The sequence below is a fragment of the Sus scrofa genome, chromosome 2 (assembly GCF_054392235.1).
Source record: "Sus scrofa isolate SSC_HxYL_T2T_F1_AM1 chromosome 2, Sscrofa_HxYL_maternal_Yorkshire_Landrace_v2.0, whole genome shotgun sequence".
Classification (NCBI taxonomy): Eukaryota; Metazoa; Chordata; class Mammalia; order Artiodactyla; family Suidae; genus Sus; species Sus scrofa.
In genome coordinates this window covers 147,587,330-147,613,885 of record NC_139384.1, presented here as the reverse complement: position 1 = coordinate 147,613,885, position 26,556 = coordinate 147,587,330, and the positions used below count along the sequence as shown (strand labels likewise).

Below are 26,556 nucleotides of genomic sequence, written 5' to 3'. Positions count from 1 at the left end.
ATTAACGAAAAATCTATCTTCCACTATTCATTGGCAGGACCATCTGATGGGGGTGGGGGCAGGTTTCCAAACAAGCCAGTTCTGTTTCTGAGCACTCGATCCTGTTCGATGGAGTCTATTTGTCTATTTGCCTATCCACGCATGGTCACCCTACTTGAATGACTAAAGCCTCTTATCTGGTAAGGCAAGTCTTCTTCCCTCTTCACTTTCAAAACCACCTTGGTTTTTCTTTGTCTTTCATTCTTTTATCTAAATTTTAACATCAGCTATTGGCGACCCATTAAAAAAAATCCTGCCAGATTTACTGGAGTTGCATTGATATAGTAGCTTAATTTGGGGAGATTGCATTTTGAAGAAAGTGAGCCTTTCTAGGCATGATCTGAAGTATTTTTCCATTTCTTTATGTCTTCTTCAATGTACTTCATAGATTTTTTTCTCCTTTAAGATCACACAAAACTTATTAGATTTGCCTCTAAGTACTTTTTGCATAGACTCTAATACAAATCTTGTCAGTAATAACTGCACTACCTCTTTAAAGAGAATACTGTTAAAGTTTTACCACTGAATGTAAATTTGGACATAGGTTTTTCATAGGTACTCTTAATCATTTAAAACTCTTCCTATGATTAGTTTGCTAAAGTTTTATAACAAGAGAGATTTATGATAAACTTTTTTTTCTGTCTCTCTTGAAGTGATTATATAGGGATTTTTTTATCCTTTAATATTTTAAGCTAGCTAATAAAATATGTAGATTTTTCTAATATTTGCATTACTGGAAAAACCCAACTTGACAATGGGATAATATCTTCTTCACATATTTTAAAAATTCAGTTTCCTGGAGTTCCCATCGTGGCACAGCGGAAACGAATCTGACTAGGAACCACGAGGTTGCAGGTTTGATCCCTGGCCTTGCTCAGTGGGTTAAGGATCTGGCATTGCTGTGGCTGTGGCGTAGGCCGGCAGCTGTAGCTCTGATTAGACCCCTAGTCTTCGAAACCCCATGTGCCTCGGGTGTAGCCATAAAAAGCAAAAAAAAAAAAAAAAAAAAAAAAATCAGTTTCCTAATATTCTGTTTGGATGTTTATGTCCCAGCTCGTGACACTGTCTTAATTTTCCTTTTCCATATTGTCATTGTCTAGTTTAGGCATGAAATTTATATAGTTGTCCCTTAGTGTTCCTGGGGGATTGATTCCAGGACCAGCCATGGATACCAAAATCAAGGATGTTCAAGTCCCTTGTCTAAAATGGCATAGCATGTGTGTGTAATCTATGCACATGCTCCTCATGTACTTGAAATCATCTTTAGATTACTTACAGCAAATCTAAAGCTAACACTAATTCAAAGCTTTATAACCATTAAAGGACATATATGGAAATACAAGTATTTTTTCAAATTTTTGCTTTTTTATTGAGAGTGAGTTTTATTTTTTTCTAGAAAATTATCTTATTTCAGCCAGATTTTCAAATTGATGGCCACAAAATTACTAAATTTCTGATATCTACTGTAAATAGTGGTAATTTCCCTTTTTAATTCCTGAGTCAGGGCTTGATTGACAATTTATCATGATTGTCTTATTGAGAACGTTATTTTATAACCATTTTCTAAGACCTAACTTTTGGCTTCGTTCACCCTTTCTGTTGAATTATTTTTTCCATTTCATTAACTTTTATTATCTTCAGTATTATTTCTTTTCTACTTTCCTTCTTTTTTCCTTCCACCTTTCTCTCCTTTCTGATTTTATTCTCTTGCTCTTTTCCAACAGGTCAGCTCATTCATGTTTCAAGTTGCAATGTAATTCATGTAACCATAAAATTCACCATTTTGAAGTATAGAACTCAGTGGGGAAGGAATTCATTTTGAGTATTTATTACCTTTGGGTGCTGACTGTGGTAAAATCTTACCATGAAATGGATCATTTTAAACCATTTTTAGGTATAGAGTTATTTCAGTGGCATTAAGTACATTCACATTATTATGCAACTATCACCACTATCCACTTCAAGAACTATTTCATCATCCCAAACAGAAAATCTGTACCTAATAAACAATAATCCCCATTCTCCTCTCCAGCCAGCTCCAAATAAATGCTATTCCACTTTCTGTCTATGTGAATTTGCCTATTATCACTGCCTCGTCTCTGTAATCATACAATTTTGGCTCTTTCATGTGTCTGACTTATATCGTTCAGCACAATGTTTTCAACATTCACCCACGTTGTAGCATGTGTCTCAATTTCATTCCTTTTTAGAGCTGAATAATATGCCATTGTATTAATACGCCACACCTTCTTTATCCATTCACTGGGTGATGAATACATGGCTTGCTTCCACCTTTTGCCTGCTGAGAATAATGCTGCTATGAACACTGGTATACAAATATCTGTTTGAGTTCCTGTTTTCAATTCTTTGGGGTATATACTTGGAAGTGGAATTGCTGGATCATATGGTAAGTCTATGTTTAACTCTTTGAGGAAATGCCCAACTATTTTCTATAGTGGCTGCAATATTTCACATCCCATCAGCAATGCACAAAGGTTCTAATTTCTCCATATCCTCAACAACACCTGTTATTTTCCATTTTACGTTTTTTCAGTTTCTCTAACAGCTGTTCTAATGGGTGTGAAGTTGTATCTAGTTGTGGTTTTGATTTGCATTCCCCATTGTAATGACAAGTGATGCTGAACATCTTTTCACGTGTTTACTGGTCATCTGCCTATCTACTTTGGAGAATGTCTGTTGAAGCCCTTTCCCTGCTTTTGAATTGGGGTGTTGTTGTTGAGTCATGGAAGTTTGTATATATTCTACATATTAATCCCTTACCATATGTCATTTGCAAATATTTTCCCCCATTCTGTGGGTTATATGCTCACTGTTTTGATAGTATCCTTAGATTTACACATTTATAACTTTTAGCTTTTGATATACTATCAAAAGTTATTGCCAGATCCAAGATCATAAAGATTCACCCCTATGCTTTCCTCTAAGAGTTTCTTCTAGCTTATATAATTTGGATGTTGCTCCATTTTGAGTTAATTTTTATATATGGCATGAGGGAGGGCTCCAGCTTCATTCTTTTGTATGTGGGTATCAAGTTTTCCCACCACCATTTAATGAAGAGACTATTTTTCTGTCACTGAAAGTTCTTGGCACCCTTGTAAAAATCAACCGGCAATATATATTTAGATTTATTTCTACAATCACAATTTTATTACATAGGTATATGTCTATCCTTATGCCAGTACCACAATGTTTTCATTACTGTATCTTTGTAGTAAGTTTTAAAGTCAGAAGGTGCAAGCCTTCCCACTTTGTTCTGCATTTTCAATATTGTCTTGACTATTCACGTTCATATAAATTTGAGATCTGCCTTTCAATTTTTTTTAAAAGGCTGTTGAGGATCAATTAAAAAAATAAAATGAGTAGTATCCCTTCTTGAAAAAAAAAGATGGCTATTCAAATTTTGATAGGGATTACACTGAATTTGTAGATCACTTTGTATAGTCTTTTTAACAAGCTTTAACAAGTCTTCTGATCCATGAATATGGGAAGTCTTTCCATTTATTTAAGTCATTTAATTTCTTTTTTTATTACTCAATAAATTTATTACATTTATAGTTGTACAATGATCATCACAATCCAATTTTATAGGATTTCCATCCCACAACCCCAGTGCATCCCTCCACCTCCTGAACTGTCTCCTTTGGAAACTATAAGTTTTTCAAATTCTGTGAGTCAATATCTGTTCTGCAAAGAAGTTCATTGTGTCCTTTTTTTCAGATTCCACATGTAATTGAAAGCATTTGATGTTGGTGTCTCATTGTCTGACTGACTTCACTCAGCATGATAATTTCCAGGTCCATCCATGTTGCTAAAAATGCTGGTATTTCATTCCTTTTAATGGCCAAGTAATATTCCATTGTGTATATGTACCACATCTTCTTGATCCACTCCTCTGTCAATGGACATTTAGGTTGTTTCCATGTCTTGGCTATTGCATATTGTTTTGCAATGAACATTGGAGTACATGTGTCTTTGCAAGTCATGGTTTTCTCTGGATAGATGCCCAGGAGTGGGATTGCTGGATCAAATGGTAGTTCTATGTTTAGTTTTCTGAGGACTCTCCATACTGTTTTCCACAGTGGTTGCACCAATTTACAATCCCACCAAAAGTGTAATAGGGTTCCTTTTTTCTCCATACCCTCTCCAGCACTTGTTTGTAGACTTTTGGATGATGGCCATTCTGGCTGGTGTAAGGTGGTACCTCATAGTGGTTTTGATGTGCATTTCTCTAAACATGAGTGATGTTGAACATCTTTTAATGTGTTTTTTTGGCCATCTGTATGTCTTCTTTGGAGAATTGTCTGTTTAGATTTTCTGCCCACTTTTTGATGGGGTTGTTCATTTTTTGGTATTGAGCTACAGAAGGTGTTTATAAATTTTGGAGATTAATCCCTTGTCAGTCGATTCATTTGCAAAGATTATCTCCCATTCTCTGGGTTGTCTTTTCATTTTGTTTAGGGTTTCCTTTGCTGTGAAGGAACTTTTCAGTTTAATTAGGTCCTATTTGTTTATTTTTGTTTTCACTGTCATTACTCTAAGAGGTGGTTCTGAGAAGATGTTGCTGTTGTTTATGTCAGAGTATGTTTGGCCTATGTTTTCCTCTGAGTGTTTTATAGTGTCTGGTATTACATCTAGGTCTTTAATACATTTGGAGTTTATTTTTGTGTATGGTGTTAGAAAGTGTTCGAATTTCATTCTTTCCATGTGGCTGACCAGTTTTCCCACTTATTGAACAGGCTGTCTTTTCTCCATTGTATACCCTTGCTTCTTTTGTCATAGATAGTTGGCTGTAGGTGCATGGGTTTAATTCTGGGCTTTCTATCCTGTTCCATTGATCTATATTTCTGTCTTTGTGCTAGTACCATACGGTTTTGAGGATTGTTGCTTTGTAGTATGGTATGAAGTCAGGGAGCCTGATTCCTCCAGCTCCATTTTTCTTTTTCAGGATGCCTTTGGCTATTCTTTGTATTCTGTGCTTCCAAATAAACTTTAAAATATTTTGTTCAAGTTCTGTGAAAAATGCCATTGGTAATTTGATAGGGATTGCAGTGAATCTGTAGATTGCCTTGGGTAGTGTAGTCATTTTGATATATTAACTCTTCCAATCCAAGAGCATGGTATGTCTTGCCATCTATTTGTGTCATCTTTGATTTCTTTCATCAGTGACTTGTAGTTTTCAGAGTATAGATCTTTTGTCTCTTTAGGTAGGTTTACTCCTAGGTATTTTATTCTTTTGGATGCAATGGTAAACGGGATTGTTTCCCTAATTTCTCTTTCTGATCTTTCATTGTTAGTGTATAGAAATGCCATTGATTTCTGTGTATTAATTTTGTATCCTGTGACTTTGCCAAATTCATGGATGAGCTCTAACAGTTTTCTGGTAGAGTCTTTAGGATTCTCTAGGTATAGTATCATGTCATCTGCAAATAGTGATAGTTTTACTTCTTCCTTCCCAGTGTGGATTCTTTTGATCTCTTTTACTTCTCTGATTGCTGTGGCTAGGAATTCCAAAACTATGTTGAAGAATAGTGGCGAGAGCAGACATCCTTGTCTTGTTCCTGATCTCAGCAGGAGTTCTTTCAGCTTTTCACCATTGAGAATGATGTTAGCTGTGGGTTTGTCATATATGACAACATTATGGCATATATGGCATATATATGGCCTTTATTATGTTGAGGTAGGTTCTCCCTATGCCCACTTTCTGAAGGGTTTTTATCAGAAATGGGTGTTGGATTTTGTCAAAGGCTTTTTCTGAGTCTATCAAGAGGATCATACGGTTTTTATTATTCAGTTTGTTAATGTGGTATATCACACTGATTGATTTGCAGATATTATAGAGCACTTGCATCCCTGGGATAAATCCCACAAAGTCATTTAATTTCTTTCATCAATCTTTTATAATTTTCAGTATATATATATCTTTAATCTCCTTAGCTAAATTTATTCCTAGGTATTTTATTATTCAAATGCTATTGTAAATGGAATTTCTTAATTTCCTTTTCAGATTGTTCTTATTAATATATAGAAATACAAGCAATTTTTGTTGTCAATCTTGTACCCTTAAACTTTGCTGGATTTTGTTGTCAATCTTGTACCTTGCAACTATGCCAGATAATAGCTCTAATAGCTTGTATGTATTCTTCATAATTTTCTATATATAAGATCAAGTCATCTGTGGAGTTCCCATTATGGCACAGTTGGTTAAGGACCCAGCATTGCTGCAGCTGCAGTGTATGTTGAAGCTATAGCTCAGATTCAACCCCTGGCCCAGGAACTTCCATATGCCATGGATGTGGCCAAAAGGAAAAGATCAAGTCATCTGCAAATAAAGGTAATTTTAGGTTTTCCTTTCCAATTTGGATACCTTTTGATTTTTTTTTTTTTTTGCTTAATTGATCTAGCTAGAAATTCTAGTACAATGTTGAATAATGGTGAAAGCAGGCATTTTTTCTTCCTGATCTTAGGTGAATGATTTTCAGTCTTTCACTACTGAGTATGATATCAGCTGTGGATTTCTTTATAATTACCCACTATTAAGTTAAGAAATTTCTCTCCTACTTCAAGTCATTTGTTGTTATGAAAGTGTGCCGGATTTGGTCAAATGCTTTTTCAGTGTCTACTGAGGTAATTGTGTCAATTGTTTCCTCTTTCTGTTGGTGTATTGCATATCCATTGATTTTCCTACATTGAACCACTGAACCTGCATTCCTAGGATAAATCACACAAGGTCAGGCCATATAATCACTTTAAGTATGCTGCTGCATTCAGATGTAACTATAATTTCACCTTTATTCAGGAGGGATGTTGGTCTCTAGTTTTCTTGTGATATCGTTGTCCGGTTTTCATATCAGGGTAATGCTGGCCTCCTGGAATGAATTCAGAAACATTCCCTCTTCTTCTATTTTTGGAAGAGTTTGAGGAGGATTGATGTTCATTCTTTTTTAAATGTAGGGTAAAATTAACTAATGAAGCCATCTGATCCTGGGCATTTCTTTGTTGGGAGGTTTTGGATTAGTGATTGGATCTGTATTTATAGGTCTGTTTCAGTAAGTCTGTTTTCTATTTCTTCTTCTTCTTTTTTTTTTTTTTTTTTTTGCCATACCTGCAGCATGTGGAAGTTTTTAGGCCAGGGATCAAACCTGCACCACAGCAGCAACCCAAGCCACTGCAGTAACAATGCCAGATCTTTAACCCATTGCACCATAAAAGAAGTCCTGTTTTCTATTTCTTCTTGAGTCACTTTGGTAGTTAGTATTTCTAGGAATGTGTCTATTTCATCTAGTTTATCTAATTTTTGGTGTATGAAGTATTCATAGTATTCTCCGTTAAACCTTTTCATTTTTATAAGTTCAGTAGAAATGTTCCAACTTTAATTTCTGTTATTAGAAATTTGAGTCTTCTTTTTCTTGGTCAATCTAGCTAAAGCCTTTTGCTTATCTTTTCAAAGAACTGGATTTTGATTTTATTGCTATTTCTTTATTATTTCACTATTCTTTATTTTGTTTCTCAATATTTGTTTCTCTAATATTTTTCATTTCCTTCCTCTGCTGGCCTTGGGTTTAGTTTGCTCCTCTTTTTCTAGTTCGTAAAGTTAGGTTATTAATTTGAGACGTTTCTTCTTTTCAAATCCAGGCATTTACAGGGATAAATATCCCTCTGTGCATTGCTTCTACTGCAACCTATTATGTTTCATTATGTTGTGTTTTCATGTTCATTCGTCTTAAAGTATTTTCTAATCTGCTTTGTGATTTCTTATTTGACCTAATGGTGTTTTTAACAATGTGTTAATTGCCATATATTTGTAAATTTTCCAGTTTTCCTGATGTTGTTGATTTTTAGTTTCATTCCATGGTTGTCAGGAAAGATACTCTGTATGATTTCAGTATTTTTTTTTTTAATTATTGAGACTTGTTTTGTTGCCTAGCATATGGTCCATCCTAGAGAATGCTCCATATGTGCTTGAGAAAAACTTTTATATCTTCTTGAGGAACTGACTCTATTTTCAATACATAATGTCTTCTGCCTCTTGTAACTTGTTTTGCTTTGATGTCTATTTTGTTTAATATGCATATACACAACCCAGCTCTCTTAGTTTTTATTTGCATTGAATATCTTCTTTCGATCTTTCACTTTCAACCTATTTGTATCTTTGGATCTCAAATCAATCTCTTGTCAAGCGTATATTTGGATTTTTTAAAGAATCAATTCTGGAGTTCCCATCGTGGTGCAGTGGTTAACGAATCTGACTAGGAACCATGAGGTTGCGGGTTCGATCCCTGGCCTTGCTCAGTGGGTTAAGGATACGGCGTTGCCGTGAGCTGTGGTGTAGGTTGCAGACGAGGCTTGGATCCTGCGTTGCTGTGGCTCTGGTGTAGGCTGGTGGCTACAGCTCCAATTCAACCCCTAGCCTGGGAACCTCCATATGCCATGGGAGCAGCCCTAGAAAAGGAAAAAAAGAAAAAGAATCTATTCTATGTTACTTGGAGAGTTTAATTCACTTACATTTAAGTACTGATAAGAAAGAAAATACTTCTGTCATTTTACTATTTGTTTTATATATGTCACTTTTTTTCTGTTCTTCAATTCTTCCATTACTGCTTTCTTTGGTTTTCTTTTTCTTTTTTTGGAGTGTCCCATTTTGATTCTTTTCTCATTCTTTTTCTGTGTTTTTTGTTTTGTTTTGTTTTGTTTTTTTGTCTTTTTGTCTTTTTTGTTGTTGTTGTTGTTGCTATTTCTTGGGCCGCTTCCGCGGCATATGGGGGTTCCCAGGCTAGGGGTCGAATCGGAGCTGTAGCCACCGGCCTATGCCAGAGCCACAGCAACGCAGGATCCGAGCCGCGTCTGCAACCTACACCACAGCTCACGGCAACGCCGGATCGTTAACCCACTGAGCAAGGGCAGGGACCGAACCCGCAACCTCATGGTTCCTAGTCGGATTCGTTAACCACTGCACCATGACGGGAACTCCCTTCTTTTTCTGTGTTTTTTAAGTTGTTTTCTTGGTGGTTACCCTCGAAGTTACAATTAACCTCTTAAATTTATAACTATCCATTTTTAACTAATACAACTTTAGCTTTAATAGTACTATTCCTGTATACTGCATCCCTATCCCTTCATGTTTTTTGTTGTCACACACGAAAAATGAATATACTCTGTACCCACTAATTATCTATAATTATTGTTTTATGCATTAATATTTTAAATCATTCAGAAAAAAAGAAGTTTCAAGCCCAAAATACAATACTGGCTTTCATATTTACCGATGTAGCTACATTTATCAGTGTTCCTTATTTCATCATATGGCTTAAGGTATCTCATTTAATTTCCACCTAAAGGATTACCAATAGCATTTCTTGTAGAGCAGGTCTACTAGGAGCAGACTCCCTCAGCTTTTGTCTGGAAACATCTTAATTTCATTTTCTAAAAGGTAGCTTTGCAGGATATAGAATTAATGGTTGATAATATTTTTCTTTCAGTACTTAAAAAATGTCATTTCACTGCCTTCTGTCCTCCTCAGTTTCTGAGGATAAATTAACTACTAATTTCCAATAACAGAAAGCTATTAACCTTATTGAGAATTCCTTGTATGTAACACAATGCTTCTCTCTTGCTGCTTTCAGGATTCTCTCTTTGCCTTTGACTTTTGACAGCTTAATTATAAAGTGTCTTAGTGTGGATCTCTTTCTGGTTCTCTTTCTTGGAGTTCACTGCGATTCTTGGATATATATTTTTTTATCAAATTTGCAAAGTTTTTGGTCATTATTTCATCAAATATTAACGCTTTTCTCCGCCCCCCCTCCTCCCCCTCTGCCTCTCTCTCCTCCTTATGGAACTCCCATTCTGTGTATGTTCATATGCTTGATGGTGTCCCATAGGTTTCTTAAGCTCTGTTCTTTTCTTCATTTTTTTTTCCTTCAGCTCCTCAGACCAAATAAGTCCAACTGATTTGTCTTCAAGTTCATTGAAGACAAATCTGCTGTTGAACCCTCTAGAGAATTTTTTAATTATTATACTTTACAGCTCCAGAATTTGTTTGGTTTCTTTTTATAATTTCTATCTCATTATTGATATACTCTATTTGTAAAACATTGTTTTCCTGGTTACCTTTAGTTCTTTGCCTGTGGTTTCTTTTAGCTCTCTGGGCATTTTGCATAGTTGAATTAAAGTCTTTGTCTAATAATTTCAATGTCTATGCATCCTCAGGGAAAGTTTCTGTTCATTTCTCCTGTGTAAATGCCTTATTTTCTTGTTTCTTTGCATGCTTCATATCTTTAAAAAAAACTGGACATTTTAAATTTTACAGTGTGGTACCTCTGGAAATCAAATTCTTCCCCCTCATCAGGATTTGTTTTTGTTACTTTCTGTGGGTTGCAGTTGTTTAGTATCTTTTCTAAACAATTTTTGAACTGTATTCTTTGTAATGCATAGTCTCTGAAGTCTCTTTTTCTTTAGTTTCTGGCCAGCTACTGTTTAAACAGAGATATTCTTCCTTCCTCCCTTCCTTCCTTCCTCCCTCCCTCCCTTCTTTCCTTTCATCCCTCCTTTTTTAAAGGCTGCACTAGCAGCACACAGAAGTTCCTTGGCCAGGGATCTAGTCCAGGCTGCAGCTGTGGCAACATCAGATCCTTAAGCCACTGCATTAGGCTGGGGATCGAATCTGTGCCACCACAGGGGCTATGCCAGATCCTTAACCCTCTGTGCCACAGAAGGAACTCTAAAATAGAGATTTTCCTAAATGCCTCATGCAAAAAGAGGGAAGGGTGTGAGGGAGAAAGAAGAAAGAAAAAGAGGGTGGAGAGAAAGGGGGAAGAGAGAGAAGGAAAGAAGGAAGGAAGGCAGGAAAAAGAAAGAAAGAGAGAGAGAGGAAGGAAGGAAGGAAAGAAAGAGAGAGAGAGAGAGAGAAAGGGAGGGAAAGAAGGAGAAGAAAAACTCTCTGAGTCTTTGCAAATGAGCTCTGTGTTTGCCTCAAGTGTTTTTTTGTTTTTGTTTTGTTTTGTTTTGTTTTTGCCCCAGGTGGCAGTGGGTCACTCATTCACCTCTCAGTGTTTTTGAGAGATGCCCTCTGCATAGCCACCTTTATGCCCCAAGAAAGTTCCAAGTTAGGCAAAACAGAAAGAAAAGTTTTGGATCAGTCCTTCAGGCAGCCCTCAGGTCAAAATAGACAAACACAATTCTTTAATATCAAAGTCTGCTCTCTTGTTTCTGGACTCAGGGACCAGGGTCTCACACCGGGAACTCAGTCTGCCATCTTCAGGACAATCACCATGCTGAGGAGGGGGTGGGCCAAAGGCAAGTAAATGCTGCAATGTTTTTCTACCTTTTTAATTTGCCCTTTTCTTTTCAGTGTTCACTCAATTGCTGTAAACCTTTGACTATTTTCCAGAGTTCTGACAGTTTTTGCCCCCTTTTCTCACATTCCTGTGGACAGATGGACACTTGGAGCTACCTACTCTGCCAATTTCACTGACATCATTTCTCTCCATTTGTGAAAGACAGTTTTTTTTCCTAGATGTTAAATTCTTGTTTGACAGTCTTTCTCTTTCAACACTTTGAATATGACATCCCTTGCCTTTCTGACCCTGCAGTTGCAGACAAGAAATCAGTGATCCTCAATAAAATGAGGATCACTTGTATGTGATGAATCATTTCTCTATTGATGCTCTCAAATTCTCCCTTTGTCTTTATCTTTCAACAATTTGTTTATGATGTGTCTAGGTAGATCTCTGCGTTTATCCTACTTGGAGTTTGTTGATCTTCTTGGGCATGCAGATTAATGTTTTTCATCAAACTTGGGTGGTTGGGGGCATTATTTCTTCACATATTCTACTTATCCTTTCTCTCCTCTCCTTCTGTGACACCTGTTGCATGCATGTCTGTATGTTTGATGGTGTTTCGTGAGTCTCTATTCATTCATCTTACCTTCTGTTCCTCACACTGGAAATCTCAATTGACCTCTCTTGCTGGTATTTAATTCCTTCTTTGACTAGCTCAAATCTGCTGTTGAAGTCCTCTAGTGAATTTTTCATTTCAATTATTATACTTTGCAACTACAGGATTTCTATTTGGCTCTTTTTAAAATTTCTCTTTGCTCATATCCTCTATTTGGTGAGACAGCATTCTCATACTTCCCTTTGGATCTTCAGATATGGTTTGTCTTTCTTTCTGATTGTTTGTTTTTAATTCTTTGAACGTATTTATAGTGGTTGATTTAAAATCTTTGTCTAGTAAGTCCAACAGATGGGTTTCCTTGGGGAAATTTCCTATTGGTTGCTTTGTTTTTTCTTGTGTAGACACCATACATTCTTATTTTTCTGCATGTCTCATGATTTCATTGGTTTAAAATCGAACTTTTTAAATCACATAATACTGGAAATTCTAGAAATCAAATACTCCCCCCTCCCTAGGGTTTTTTTTTTTTTTTGCACCATTCTTTTTTTTAAGTGACTTTCCCTAATTCTGAAAAGTACGTATTATTTGCCACATGTGGTCGTCAAAGTCTTTGCTCAGTTAATTTAATGGTCTGCTAGTGATTAAACAAAAGTATTCCTTAAATGCCTGAAAGCAGTAAGTTCCAGCCTTTCCCAAGCAGCTCTGGAAAAGCCCCTTTTGTTGGTGCTTGTATTTAATGCCTTAGCAGTTTACAACTCTGCCTTAGCCTTTGTTTACTGTTTGCATAGAATCTCAAGATTAGCTAGAGGTAACAAGTCAGGGTCTTTTCAGTACTCTTCCGGTAACTTCATTTGGGATCCCTAAGAGCGTTAATGATTTCTCAGTTTCATAGTTAACCAGAGGCTTTCATAAAAGTTATTTTCAATGACCTCAACAGCCTCCCTGAAAGGTATGTGTTAATAATACCATTTTATATATGTTTTACAAATTTATATGTTATAACCACATAGAGGTCAAGTAACTTGTCCAAATTCTCAAAGCTAGAGAGACAGTAATAGAGCTAGGGTTTAAACCCAAATCTGTATATGTTTGCATCCTTTCCACAACAGAGAACTTCCTCAGGCTCGCAAACCAGGATCCCAATAAAAACATGCCTTTTAGCATGTTTAGTTGGCCCTTTCACATGGCCTCTGGAGGACAATCAAAGAATTCAGATGCCTTAGCTCATCTCTTCCCCTGGCCACTACCAACTCCTATAGCTACCATGATGTTCTATAGTCCATGACAAAACTCTGTGAGATGCTGGGGTGGAATGCACTGCCTACCAACATGTTCACAGAAGCGGTGGCAAGTGGACTCTGCACATTTAAGGCATTGATTAGAGTATTCCACCACTTCTGACACCACATTATGCTGATGCTAAACCTTTTCACCACCAAGGAGGAAATTTGTTATTTACCATAAATGAAGATAAAGTACCTCTTTAACTTTTTATTGTACAGTGAAACACACATATAGAACCACACAAACAAATATACAGCCTAATGGATTGTTCCAAGGCCAACATCCCTGTAAGTACCATCTAGGCCAAGAAGTAGAACTTTGCCAGCTATCCCAGAAGCCCCTCCACATGCCCCATCCCAACCATAATTCCCTCCCTTTCCCCCAAATTAACTGCTATCCTGATTTTTATAGTAATCACTTCCTTGCATGTCTCTATATATAGAAATCCATGTGTGCATTCCTAGAACAAATACTTAAGGTTTTTTAAATAAAAATGTTTGGAGCTCCCATCGTGTCTCAGTGGTTAACGAATCCGACTAGGAACCATGAGGTTGCGGGTTCGATCCCTGGCCTTGCTCGGTGGGTTAAGGATCCGGTATTGCCATGAGCTGTGCTGTAGGTCGCAGACTGGGCTCAGATCTGGTGTTGCCGTAGCTCTGACATAGGCCAGCAGCTACAGCTCCAATTAGACCCTGAGCCTGGGAACTTCCATATGCCATGGGTGCAACCTTAGAAAAAGGCAAAAAGCCAAAAATTAAAAATAAAAAAATAAAAAAATTTTAAATGTCATTTAATTTGCCTATTCATTTTCTTCTTTCTTATAGTTTATTTGTTGAAGAACCCAGGTCATTTGACTTAAAGAATCTCCCAATCTGGATTTTGCTGTCTGCACACTCATCTTCCTCTGTCCTCTGTTTCCTGGAAATAGGCTTGATCGGATTTAGGTTTTGTTTGTTTGTTTGTTTGTTTTTTGTCTTTTCTAGGGCCGCATCTGTGGCATATGGAGGTTCCCAGGCTAGGAGTCTAATCAGAGCTGTTGCTGCCAGCCTATGCCACAGCCACAGCAACATGGGATCCAAGCCCCGTCTGTGATCTATACCACAGCTCACAGCAACGCTGGATCCTTAACCCACTGAGCAAGGCCAGGGATCGAACCTGCAACCTCATGGTTCCTAGTAGGATTCATTTCCACTGTGCTTCGATGGGAACTCCAGGTTTGATCTTTTTGTCAAAAGATTATAGCTTCTGGAGTTCCTGTTGTGGCTCAGTGGTAATGAACCCAACTAGTCCATGAGGATGTGGGTTTAATCCCTGGCCCCGTTTAGTGTGTTGAAGATCAGGGTTGCTGTGAGCAGTGGTGTAGGTCACAGAAGTGGCTCAGATCTGGTGTTGCTGTGGCTGCAGCTTGGGCTGGCAGCTGCAGCTCCAATTTAACCCCTAGCCTAGGACCTTCCATATGCTGCAGGTGTGGTCCTCCCCCAAAAAAATTATACGTTCTATTCTCTCATAGAAGGCACATAATGACAGGTTGTCTCTTTTTATGAGGGAAGCAGCCACTGATGCTCAAAATGCCTAGATCCATTGATGCATTGGGGGGTTTAAAATTGTGATATTCCATCATTTCTTTCTCACTTATTAACTGGGACATTTTTATAAAGAGATGTTTTAAGTTTAATAAGGTCCCATTTGTTAATTTTTGGTTTTATTGTCATTATTCTAGGAGGTGGATCTGAGAAGATACTGCTGTGGTTTATGTCAGAGAGTGTTTGGCCTGTGTTTTCCTCTAAGAGTTTTACAGTATCTGGTCTTATATTTAGGTCTTTAATCCATTTTGAGTTTATTGTTGTGTATGGTGTTAGGAAGTATTCTAATTTCATTCTTTTACAGGTAGCTTTCCAGTTTTCCCAGAACCACTTATTGAGGTGACTGTCTTTTATCCATTGTATATTCTTTCCTCCTTTGTCATAAATTAGTTGACTGTAGGTGTGTGTGTTTAAATCTAGGCTTTCTACCCTGTTCCACTAATCTATATTTCTGGTTTTGTCCCAGTACCATACTGTTTGGATGACTGTAGCTTTGTAGTATAAAGTCCAGGATCCTGATTCCTCCAGCTCCATTTTTCTTTCTCAGGATGGCTTTGGCTATTCTGAGTCTTTTGTACTTCCAAACAAACTTTAAAATATTTTGTTATGGTTCTGTGAAAAATGCCATTGGTAATTTGACAGGGATTGCATTGAATCTGTAGATTGCCTTGAGTAGTATAGCCATTTTGACAATATTGATTCTTCCAATCCAAGAGCATGGTGTATCTTTCTGTCTGTTTGTGTCATGTTTGATTTCTTTCATCAGTGTCTTATAGTTTTCAGAGTACAGGTCTTTTGTCTCTTTAGGTAGATTTATTCTTAGGTTTTTGTTTGTTTGCCTTTGGGGGACTGCACCTGCAGCATATGGAAGTTCTGAGGCTAGGGGTTGAATTGGAGCTGTAGCTGCCAGCACACACCACAGCCTGAGCAATGCAGGATCCAAGCAGTGTCTGTATCTACACCATAGCTCACATAGCTCACCAGAGCTGGATCCTTAACCCACTGAGTGAGGCCAGGGATCCAACCCACATCCTCATGGATACTAGTCAGGTTCGTTACCACTAAGTCACACTGGGAACTCCCAATTCCTTGGTACTTTAAATAAAATGAAAAGACAACCCACAGAATGGGAAGAAATATTTGCAAATGAATCAACTGACAAGGGATTCATCTCCGAAATATATAAATGGCTCCTGCAGCTTAAAACAAAACAAACAACCCCATCAAAAAATGGGCAGAAGATCTACACAGACAATTCTCCAAAGAAGACATGCAAATGGCCAAAAAATACATGAAAAGGTGTTCAACATCACTCATCATTGGAGAAATGCAAGCCAAAATTACTATGAGGTGTCACCTTTCACCAGCCAGAATGGCCATCATCAAAAAGTCTACAAATAATAAATGCTGGAGGGAGTTCCCGTAGTGGCTCAGTGGTTAACAAATCCGACTAGGAACCATGAGGTTGTAGGTTCGATCCCTGGCCTTGCTCAATGGGTTAAGGATCTGGCATTGCCATGAGCTGTGGTGTAGGTTGCAGACACGGCTCGGATCCCGTGTTGCTGTGGCTCTGGTGTAGGCCAGCAGCTAGAGCTCCGATTAGACCCCAAGCCTGGGAACCTCCATATGCCGCAGGAAGCGACCCTAGAAAAGGCAAAAAGACAAAAAAAAAAAATGTTGGAGAGGGTGCAGAGAAAAAGGAACCCTATTACACTGTTGGTGGGATTGTAAATTGGTGCAACCACTGTGGAAAACGGTATGGAGATTGCTCAGAAAACTAAAAATAGAACTACCATGTGATCTGGCAATCCCACTCCTGGACATCTATCCAGAGAAAACCATGACTCGAAAAGATACTTGTACTCCAATATTCATTGCAACACTATATACAAAAGCCAAGACCTGGAAGCACCCTAAATGTCCATCAACAAAGGAGTGGATAAAGAAGATGTGGTACATATACACGATGGAATATTACTCAGCCATTAAAAGAACTGAAATAATGGCATTTGCAGCAACAGGGATGGACCTAGAAATTATTATGCTAAGTGAATTAGTTAGACAGTGAGACACAAACGTCATATGCCACTTATATATGGAATCTTAAAAAAGGATACAATGAACTTCTTTGCAGAACTGAAACTAACTCACAGAATTTGAAAAACCTATGGTTACCAAAGGAGACAGGTTGGGGGGAGGAATAGGCTGCAGGTTTGGGATTGAAATGTTGTAAAATTGGGTTGCCATGATGATTGTACAATAAAATTCATCGAGTTTTAAAAAAAGAGATTATTCCCTTAGCTGCTATGGGATTACTCAGTAATACAGTTCATAGAAGAAAGGTCAGTAATGTTTGATTCTTTCCCTTTATTTAACAGTTTTTGAGATAAAGATGATAGGTCATCTCTAAAAGGGACCTGTTGGCTTTTTTAAGTATCATTATAAACTTATGGATTATTCTATGACTTTCAAATCCACTATAATTATTATTCTTATTGAAGCTCAAAGTTTCCCGTCTTTGGCCAGCAGGTGCCTCTTAAAGTTGTCTCCTGAGTCCTTTTGACATGACTGCAGTAATCTTTGATAGCTTCCTTGCTATGTGCATGACAAGATGTTCCTGGCTCATCTGGTATATTTTCTGCCTTAGACCTGCAATCAGCCATTTCTCTAAGAAGCCCTAGTTTCTTTTAGCGAGAAATGGTATTTCGACAACACATTATGGGCACTAAGGATGCATAACTGTGGCCAACGTTTTAGGTTTTTCATTGGATAAAGATAAAATATCTTAATAGTTTATACTGATTCTTCTGATTTAAATGCAGAACGGTAAGGTTTTTATTAATTTTGTCTATATTACATCTGTATCTTCTTTCTTCCATGCGTAACTTGATTCTCAAGAACAGAGGATAACAGAATTAAAGTGTTCCACAATTACCCATTTTTATACACACAACAGTCTCAGAATACTACTAATAGTATCACCGCTAAGTCGATTTCTGAAAACGCTTTGAAAATTTTTTTGCATTGACTCTCCCCATTCCTCCCCATTTTCCATGCCATATTTTCATTGTCAGAAGATATATTCATTATGGGCTACATTCTCTCCTTGCTGAGCTATAATTATGATTAGTTCTATAAATAATCATATTTTTAAAGTTAATTGCCCGTCCCAGTGTTGGTTCTTCTCTAGTCATTTCGGTTGCCTGAAACTTACTCTTTACTAGATTCCTAAGGAAACCTCATGAGAACAATATTAGCCAAGTTTTTTAAATGCTGATGACCGTTTGTCTATGCGCCTTACACCTGAAAGTCAGTTTGGCTGAATCTAGAATTCTTGGTTCACATTTTCTTTCCTGAAGTACCCTAAACGTTTCACTCCATTTGTAGTCTAAGGCATGACCAGAGCAAAGTCTGATAACAATTTTCTTTTCTTTATAAGCCACTTTGCCTAGATAGTTACAATTTCCTCCATACCACTTTCCTTTAAATCATTTTACTAGAATATGTTCCGGCATTTGTCCATATTCTCAGTACACAGTGTGTGTTCCTTCAAAAGCTTCAATTCTTTTTACTTCAGGTAATTTTTCTTAGATTTGAGATACTATGATTTATTCTGTTGCTTTGTTTCTGTCTCCATTTCAAATTCAGGGACTTCTATCATCCTTAAATTTGATCATTCTCCCCAGTTTTCAGGGCTCATCATTTTCTCTGGAATCTTTTTTCATCGCTATATTTCTTACTGATACTTAATAATTTCCCCTACTTAACCATTTATTTCTCTTAAGCTATTACCTGTTGTATTTACTCGCTCTTAGTCTAATTTAGTCTTCATTTTTGAAATGATTTTATTTCTAATTCTTTTTTGAGTTTTGTCACCTCACTTCTGTTCTTTCTTATCTAATATCATTTTCTTAAACTTTTACCTTTGTTCTAAAATAACATGGTACAGTTTGTTTGTTTGTTTATGGCCACACCCACAACATATGGAAGTTCCTGGGCCAGGGATCGAATCCAAGACAGAGCTGCAGTGTAGGTCGCAGCTGCGGCAATGCCGGATCCTTTAACCTACTGCACCAAGCCAGGGATCAAACCCACACCTACTGAGCAACCTGAGCTCCTGCAGTCAGAGTCTTAACCCATTGTGCCACAGCAGGAACTCCAATACAGTCCAGTTTTTATCTGTTCTGGAACATATCTTTGTGGTGGCCTTTCATTATCTACGGTTTACTCTCTTTTTGCTAATAATAATTTTGGGATGTTACCTCAATCTTTTTCAATTGTACTTCTTTATACAAAATTAGTTTCCCTACACTTTCAGGAGAAAGTGTAATTCTAGCTTCAAATACTCTCTCTTGATTTAGAATTTAGCAGCTTGAATTTTGAGGTTTCCTCATTCTGTTCCCGTTCTCCAATTTTATCTGAACTTTTCTTTCTTTATCGCTGGGTTTCTAACCTGCTCAATTTTCACTGCACTCCCAATGTTCCTCCTAAGTGCGGTGTACTGTCCAGGAAAGGAGCCCTGGAGAGTCGGGTTTGAAAGTTCCCAGGGTCTGGACTGTTTGAGCCCCTTCATAAACTGCCAGGACCCTCTTGCACTATGCCGGTGCTAGATTAGGCAACATCCTTCCTCAACTGCTCTTCTCACATCAGCCCGTCATACCTTCCAATAAATACTGACTTCCCACTGCTTCCTGTCCCACAGATGCTAAAGCTATGCAGTGTGGCTCTTTGTAAGGGTATCTCATTAACTAGTTTTGATGTAAATATTGTCCATGGGTTTTTGGTCTTGCTGTCTAGTTGCTCTGTTTTGTTTTGGTTTTTAAGTATAGTTGATTTACAATGTTGTGTCAAGAGTTGCTAGGTGCCCTGTCTTTTTTAATTAATTAATTTATTTATTTATTTATTTATTTGTCTTTTTGCCATTTCTAGGGCTGCTCCTGTGGCATATGGAGGTTCCCAGGCTAGGAGTCGAATCGGAGCTGTAGCCACCGGCCTACGCCAGAGCCACAGCAACACAGGATCTGAGCCGAGTCTGCAACCTACACCACAGCTCACGGCAACACCGGATCGTTAACCCACTGAGCAAGGGCAGGGACCGAACCCGCACCCTCATGGTTCCTAGTTGGATTCCTTAACCACTGAGCCACGACGGGAATTCCATCAGAATTTTTCTACATGCAATTTTTTGAACAAAATGTCTTTTAAAATGCCTTCAAATCTTATACTATTTTCAGAAATAAAACAGAGGAAACAGAAGAAAATGGACTCGCGTTGGCCGCTTACCTCAAAAAGTCTGAACAAGTTGTATCTTGTTTTATAATCTGTCCACAAGACCATAAAAAACGCATTCATTGAGACAGTGCTTATCATCATGATCTTAAAGAGACGACTCGTGACGACGCTCTTCACAAAGGCCTGACACTGCGTATCCTTCCTCCTGTCAAAAAAGGGAACAAGGGGCCTGACCATCTGGCGACGGAGCTCGATCCCCACGCAACGCACACCTTTTTAGGGACCAGGGCCTCCTTCCCCCTTCCGTGAACATAGCTTTACATCTACTGAAAGCTGCGATGAGCTGCTGCCTCCATGACCCCTGACACATGGGTGCTGATCCCTGGGTGGGTCGGTCCCCCCTCAGTCACTGAATTCTTTCTCTGGACTCTGACGGAGAATGCTTACCACTCCTTGTCCCGCAAAACAAAGCATCATCTTCATGTACTCATTCCATGAAGTTCTATGTAGGGACCACTCTGTAACTCACTCATTTACTCATTCAGCAAGTTTGCTTTGTTTCATTTTTTTGTTTTGGGGTTTTTTTTTAATTTGTTTTGGGGTTTTTTTTGCCTTTTTTCCATTTCTAGCGCCACACCCGCGGCATATGGAGGTTCTCCGGCTAGGGTTGAATTGGAGCTGTAGCCACCGGCCTACGCCAGAGCCACAGCAACACGGGATCTGAGCCGCGTCTGCAACCTACACCACAGCTCGTGGCAACGCCGGATCCTTAACCCACCGAGCAAGGCCAGGGATTGAACCTGCAACCTCATGGTTCCTAGTCGGATTCGTTAACCACTGAGCCACGACGGGAACTCCTCATTTAGCAAGTTTTTACTGAGTGACTCTACCTGGCAGGCAATACAGCATATACTTGGGATAGAAGGTAAGCAAAACTAAATATAGTCAGTTTAGGAGGGAAAACTGCTCGTCAAATAATTAGCCATACAGGTGCTGACAAATCAAAGATAAAAACTGGCCGCCCTAAGAAAAAAATGGGCAAACACAGTCCACTCATGGACGAAAAGTAATGGCAATGAAGTTTCCCAAAAAGGTTCAGTAGCGCTGCTGACCACAGAGGTGCAAGTTCAGCAAAATGTGCTTTAAAAAAATCACTGCTTAAAAAAATTATTAATTTGTCTTATAAAATTAACACAGACTTAAACATGCTAATATTTAACGCTGGCAAGGAGGTCCCTGTTGGCTCAGTAAGTTAAGGATCTGGTGTTGACACCGAAGTGGCTCTGGTTACTACTGTGGCACCAGTTCCCTCCCTGGGCTAGGAATTTCCACACGCCGAGGCCGTGGGGGAAAAAAAAACTTCATGCTGGCAGCGTGCAGGGTGACGGAGCGGTCTCCTAAGCTGCCGGGGGCAGGTACGTTGACTAATGTTTCTGAAAAGCCTTAGTTCTGTTTGTATCCTCTGACCCAAGGAATCTACGTCAAGAGGATAAAATCCGAAATGCAAACAAATGACTTTAGCCAAACATGTTTATCTCAGCAGTACTTGCTGCGGTGAGAACTTGGAAACAATTTAAAAGTCTAACGACAACAACAACAAAGAGAGGTTGAGTAAATTATGACATAGCCATCTCATGGAATATTATACAGATGCTACGAGATGCCTATGCACTTTTCATTACGTAGAAAAATGTTTATGATCCACTGGATAGCACAGCACAGAAACAAAACATGATCAAAATTTTCTTCTCAAAACTATCGCAACCATGCAAAACTTGTAGAAAAAAATTCGGCCTGAATTTTGCCAAAATGTTGATAGTGTCTGCCTATGAATGGTGAGGTTACATGTGATTCTTTTTGTGTTTATTTATATATGTTTGTGCTTTCCAATTTTCCTCAAAGAGTATGTATTGCTTTTTCCATTCTATGGAACAAATGAACATACAGTAAATATATATATATATACCTATATAGAATATATATACTTTTATAATCTATAAAAACAAGATACATAATTTTCATTATCTGATTTGATGTCAGGTCTATTACTGAAAAAAAAAAAAAAAAAGCCTTCCAGTTATCTTCCATGGTAGCAAATAAAAAAGGACAAAAGAGAGTCAAACTAGGAGTTCCCATCGTGGCGCAGTGGAAACGAATCCAATTAGGCACCATGAGGTAGCAGGTTTGATCCCTGGCCTCGTTCAGTGGGTTAAGGATCTGGCATTGCCATGAGCTATGGTGTAGGTTTCGGCTCAGATCTGGCATTGCTGAGGCTATGGTGTAGGCCAGCAGCTGTAGCTCTGATTAAATCCCCAGCCTGGGAACTTCCATATACTGTGAATATGGCCCTAAAAAGCAAAAAAAAAAAAAACAAAACAAAAAAACAAAAAAACAAAACCAGAGTCAAACTAGTCATTCAGCCTACAGGTCGAATAGGAGCATCTGAGCATTTGATTAATCGGCCAATTGTGATATTAAGGCCGTGGAAACAAACTGCTCAGCTGAGCCTCCATCAGCCTCAGCAGCTGGAGACATCAGATCAAGGGCAAGGCCCTCATGGGAAGCGGATGAGCATCTGTGGGAAGGAGCTAAGCACCCCCAGCATCACCATCCGCCCACTTCTTAACAAGCAATAGGAACAGAGAATATTTACTGAAATTTCCATATTTTCTCATGGAACATCAGCGAAGCATTCTCGAGCAGCGAGCTAGAAGTGACTTGTGTGTGGTTCTGGTGATTCAAATATTGAGACATTTTCGAAATTTTCAATTTTTCTTCCTCGCTTTTAACAGCCAACAGAAAATCTCTGCTTAGGCAATTCCTCGGCATCTACATTCCAAGAAGCCACAGAGAAGGTCCATGGGGGGGAATCCTTGCTTTATGAGGTCGCTCTTGGGCGTTCCAGAATAGTACCAGCCTGCAGGCCCCGGGAGGGGAGAGCTCCCCCCTGGTCTCTCTGCAGGGACTCTCTTCCTAAGGAGACGGAGCGCCTCCATTCAGCAAAAAGGTCATGAGCACCCTGCAGTGGGGAAGCTCCAGGCCAGAGCTGGAGACAGCAGAGACAGGCCAGGCAAAACCACTGCTTCTTCAGGAAGGGTCCCCACCTGACAGACAGAAGCCCTTACTCACGTGTCAGAAGAGGTACGGGGCCACGGGGGGGGGGGGGGACACACAGTTCTCTGGGGTTGCAAGAGCAAGTGCGGACATCCAGGGCACAGCACCTGAGACTCCTGGAAGATGCTGAGGGGTTTGGGGCTAGACCACGAGGAATGGGAGGCGCAGGGGATACCAGGGCCCAGCACTGGCTAAGTGGGGACGCAGAACATGTGCACATACGAACCACCTAAAGAGAGTGTAAGGCGCGAGCCACAGGTTAGAGGTGATGGAGGCACAGGAGCCACAGAGCTTTTTGCCCTGTTCCGTTCCTGAGATGAGTATATCCCCCAATTCTCCTCTGACTTCCAAGACAAGGCGAAGAGAGGCTTCTGGGTTCTCCTGTGTTGAATGAAATCTTTAGGGGCCAAATGGGTCAAAGGCCTGGAAACTTAATTTCTTGGGCCCACAATAAAAGGCGGGAACCAGCTCACCACCTCCCCTATGTCGGGTATTCAAAACACGTGTGATACAACTCTTTCCCATAGAAAAACACCTCGGCAGGCAAGCAGCCCTTGGAACAGGGAAATAACACCTTATTTACTCAATCGCTCCACTGAAAATCAACAGCAGCGAGAAGCTTGGAGAAACACTTTGATTCCCGTGCCCAGGATTCAACTTGGGCCTCATCTTCTTCGTCTACTGCAGGAGTCAAGCTCCTCCTCTCCCTCCGACGGGTCTCGCATCTCATCTCTCCTCTGGTCATATGCCCCCAAACACCTTCTGGGCTCCTGCCCAGCACCCCGACCGTGGCCTCCCGGAGCAGCTGCTCAGAGAGAGCCTGCATCAGTCCTCCATCCCTGCTTCCACCTGCCCCAACACACCCACGGGCCTCATCCCGCCAGGGCACACAGGAGGCCCTCAGTAAATGTGAGCTACGTGAACTGACCCATGAGCGGCCTCAGGGGTCCTTCGGCTCCCTCAAGTGGCTGGGTACAGTGGGATTCTACTTCCAGGAACCCCAACAGCACACTTCTATTCTCCCCCTCTTTAAGCACCAAAGCACACTTTCAGGGAGAAAAGAAAAGATTATGAATGTAAAACAATTCTTCCGCGATGGGGGGGGACAGGTGTGCAGCTGGAAGTAGTTGAGAAGAGCCCAGTTGTTCTTGGTGCAAGACACTGGCCCAGCCAACCACAGCTGGATGTGGCGTCTGAAGTCGCTGATGGAGGCATCTTAGTCTGGGGCTGGAACACCGGCTGGTGAGTGGAATCAGAGGAGACCACCTTATCCAGACCTACGGAAACTACCCATATCTGCTTGTGGGGAGGTGGGCAGGGCGGACATCCTGCGATGAGAAGCGCAAGGGCCACCTCTTCTGTCCTTCCAGCAGCAGCTCACCCTCGGCCTGACTTGGGAGGCAGCACCTCAGCCGCACGCAGCTGGGGACAACCAGCAGCCAGCAGGCACGGCAGCTTGGGGACTCGAGTCTTCTGACCAAGAGGCAGTCCTAGTTCCGTGGACGTGAAACACAAAGCTCGCACGTTATAGCCAAACCCTATCACAGTTCTGGCTGTTTTGCAGGACATTTTACAAAACTGAAAGTTCTATCACTTTTAAGTTATAGGGAAAAAAAGTTAAAGCTGAACCAGTGGTGTTTTGAATGCTGGATTAGAAGGCATCCGGAATGTTCCATATTAACTCGGAGTCGAATACTTCATGCAGTCGCCGAGGTCAGGTTTGTGTCCATATGCGATATACATGCTGCTGCTTTTTGTCTCGAGCAAAAACATAACGAATCATGCTTCTTCTATTTACCCAGAGATTTCCGAAATTCCATCAATGTCAGAAAGTAGCCATTATTTTCAGAACTTTCACCAGCGTCACTTTAGAAAAGGACACGGTCAAAAGTGCCGGCCCCGCATTTATTATCTCGGGAGGTCCTGCCAAAGGTCATATGTCATGTCGTCTGAACTCCCCTCCACTGCGGTAAACATTTAACGAAGAACATGGAGAGAAACCAAACCTCATCGCATCAGAGAAGCCACTGTCCTCACACACAGATCTGGAACAGAAGCAAGCCTGGGGGCCTCCGACAGTGACCAGGTCTCGCTTTAGGTTGACATGGCACCTGACTTCAGGCAAGTCTGGGGCTTCAGTCTGTTGGAATCTCCCCCAAGGAATCTGTCCCCAGACTTCTGCGCTGGGAGCGCTGATTCTCCAGAGTAAAGCTCGTGGGTTCCGGCAGATGCGACAGCCCCTGGCGTGAACTCGATGGGAACCCGGACACGCGCGCTGATGAGGAGCCACGTGCTCAGGTCCTGATCGTCCCACCGGTGGCCACATCCTGCTCCTTCCCCTGCGCCACACGCAGGACAGGCTAACCGCGCAGCCTCTCCGACTTGGGTTCAAAATGAGGGGAAAGGTTTCCACACAAGGCACAGTACAACACGCTAAAGGACATTGCGAAGGGAGCAAACAACTCCAGAAGGTGGCGAGTTCCACAAGACTCGGAGGGTCCAGTCCAGCCAGGGATGCGGAGGGAAAGGGGAGATGGAGGGGCGGGGGCGGCTTGTTCTCGATTTGAAGAGGGGAGAAATGCAAGCGCCAGATGCGATGGGTGGACGTCACGTGGATCCGGATTAGAACAACATCACTGTCCAAAGACACTCTTGACCTGCAGGACAATTTGGTTTTGCCCAGCTATGAAGTGATTCCAAGGAATCACGATTTATCCTGGTAGCTGTGATCACGGCATTCTGGTTCGCACAAGAAAAGGATGGTATTTTTCTAGAGAGATTTCCTCGAGGATGTGGGGGTAAAACGGCACCTGGGACAGGCTTTCAAATCCTTTAATGAAGAGAAAGGAAATGGGGGATTATATGAAGTAACTGCAGCAAAATCCAGGTAAGTGTTAAATCTGGGTGATCCACACACAAGGGCTGAATGTACTACTCACTCTATTTTTAAAATATGTTTAAATTTTTCATATTAAACATGCATGAAAACTTTGAAGCACTGAACTAAAAATCTTTGGTAATAAAATGTAAACCTAGAACATGGGAAAGACCTCATAAAAATACTTAGCTTCGCCTCTTCCTCCTAACAATTTCAAAGAAGTTCAAGTTCCAGGGCCCAGGCTCTGGAACTCCGGGCAGCCACAGGGCCCGAGGGGCTCTCTCCCCACACCCACAGGGCCAGTTAACCAAGCCTGCCTCTCCCAGGCCAAGAGAACCAGCCAAAAACTGGCTTCAGAGAGTTCAGCCTCCTTGCCATGTTCCTGTCTGGCTTCTCAGACTGGGGACTGGGCTTGGGTGGGAGGAGAGCTTAGCTCATTGTCACAGAGTGGTTTCTCTGGCCTTTGATGTGAGGGCTTATAAAGCGACTCCTGCTAAATCCTACTTCCCTGGTGCC

At 40.2% G+C, this 26,556-nt stretch overlaps 1 protein-coding gene across 1 annotated transcript in view; it reads right to left on the bottom strand.

Moving 5' to 3' along the window:
* Positions 1–22,854, bottom strand: part of CATSPER3 (cation channel sperm associated 3) — a gene marked incomplete at its 5' end in the record, with an annotated part of 35,453 nt that extends 12,599 nt beyond the window's left edge. Inside the window, 2 exon segments of the mRNA NM_001244299.1 lie at positions 20,100–20,253; positions 22,702–22,854. Of these exon segments, the coding sequence (NP_001231228.1) occupies positions 20,100–20,253; positions 22,702–22,802 (255 nt within the window).
* Between the last annotated feature and the right edge of the window lie 3,702 nt (positions 22,855–26,556).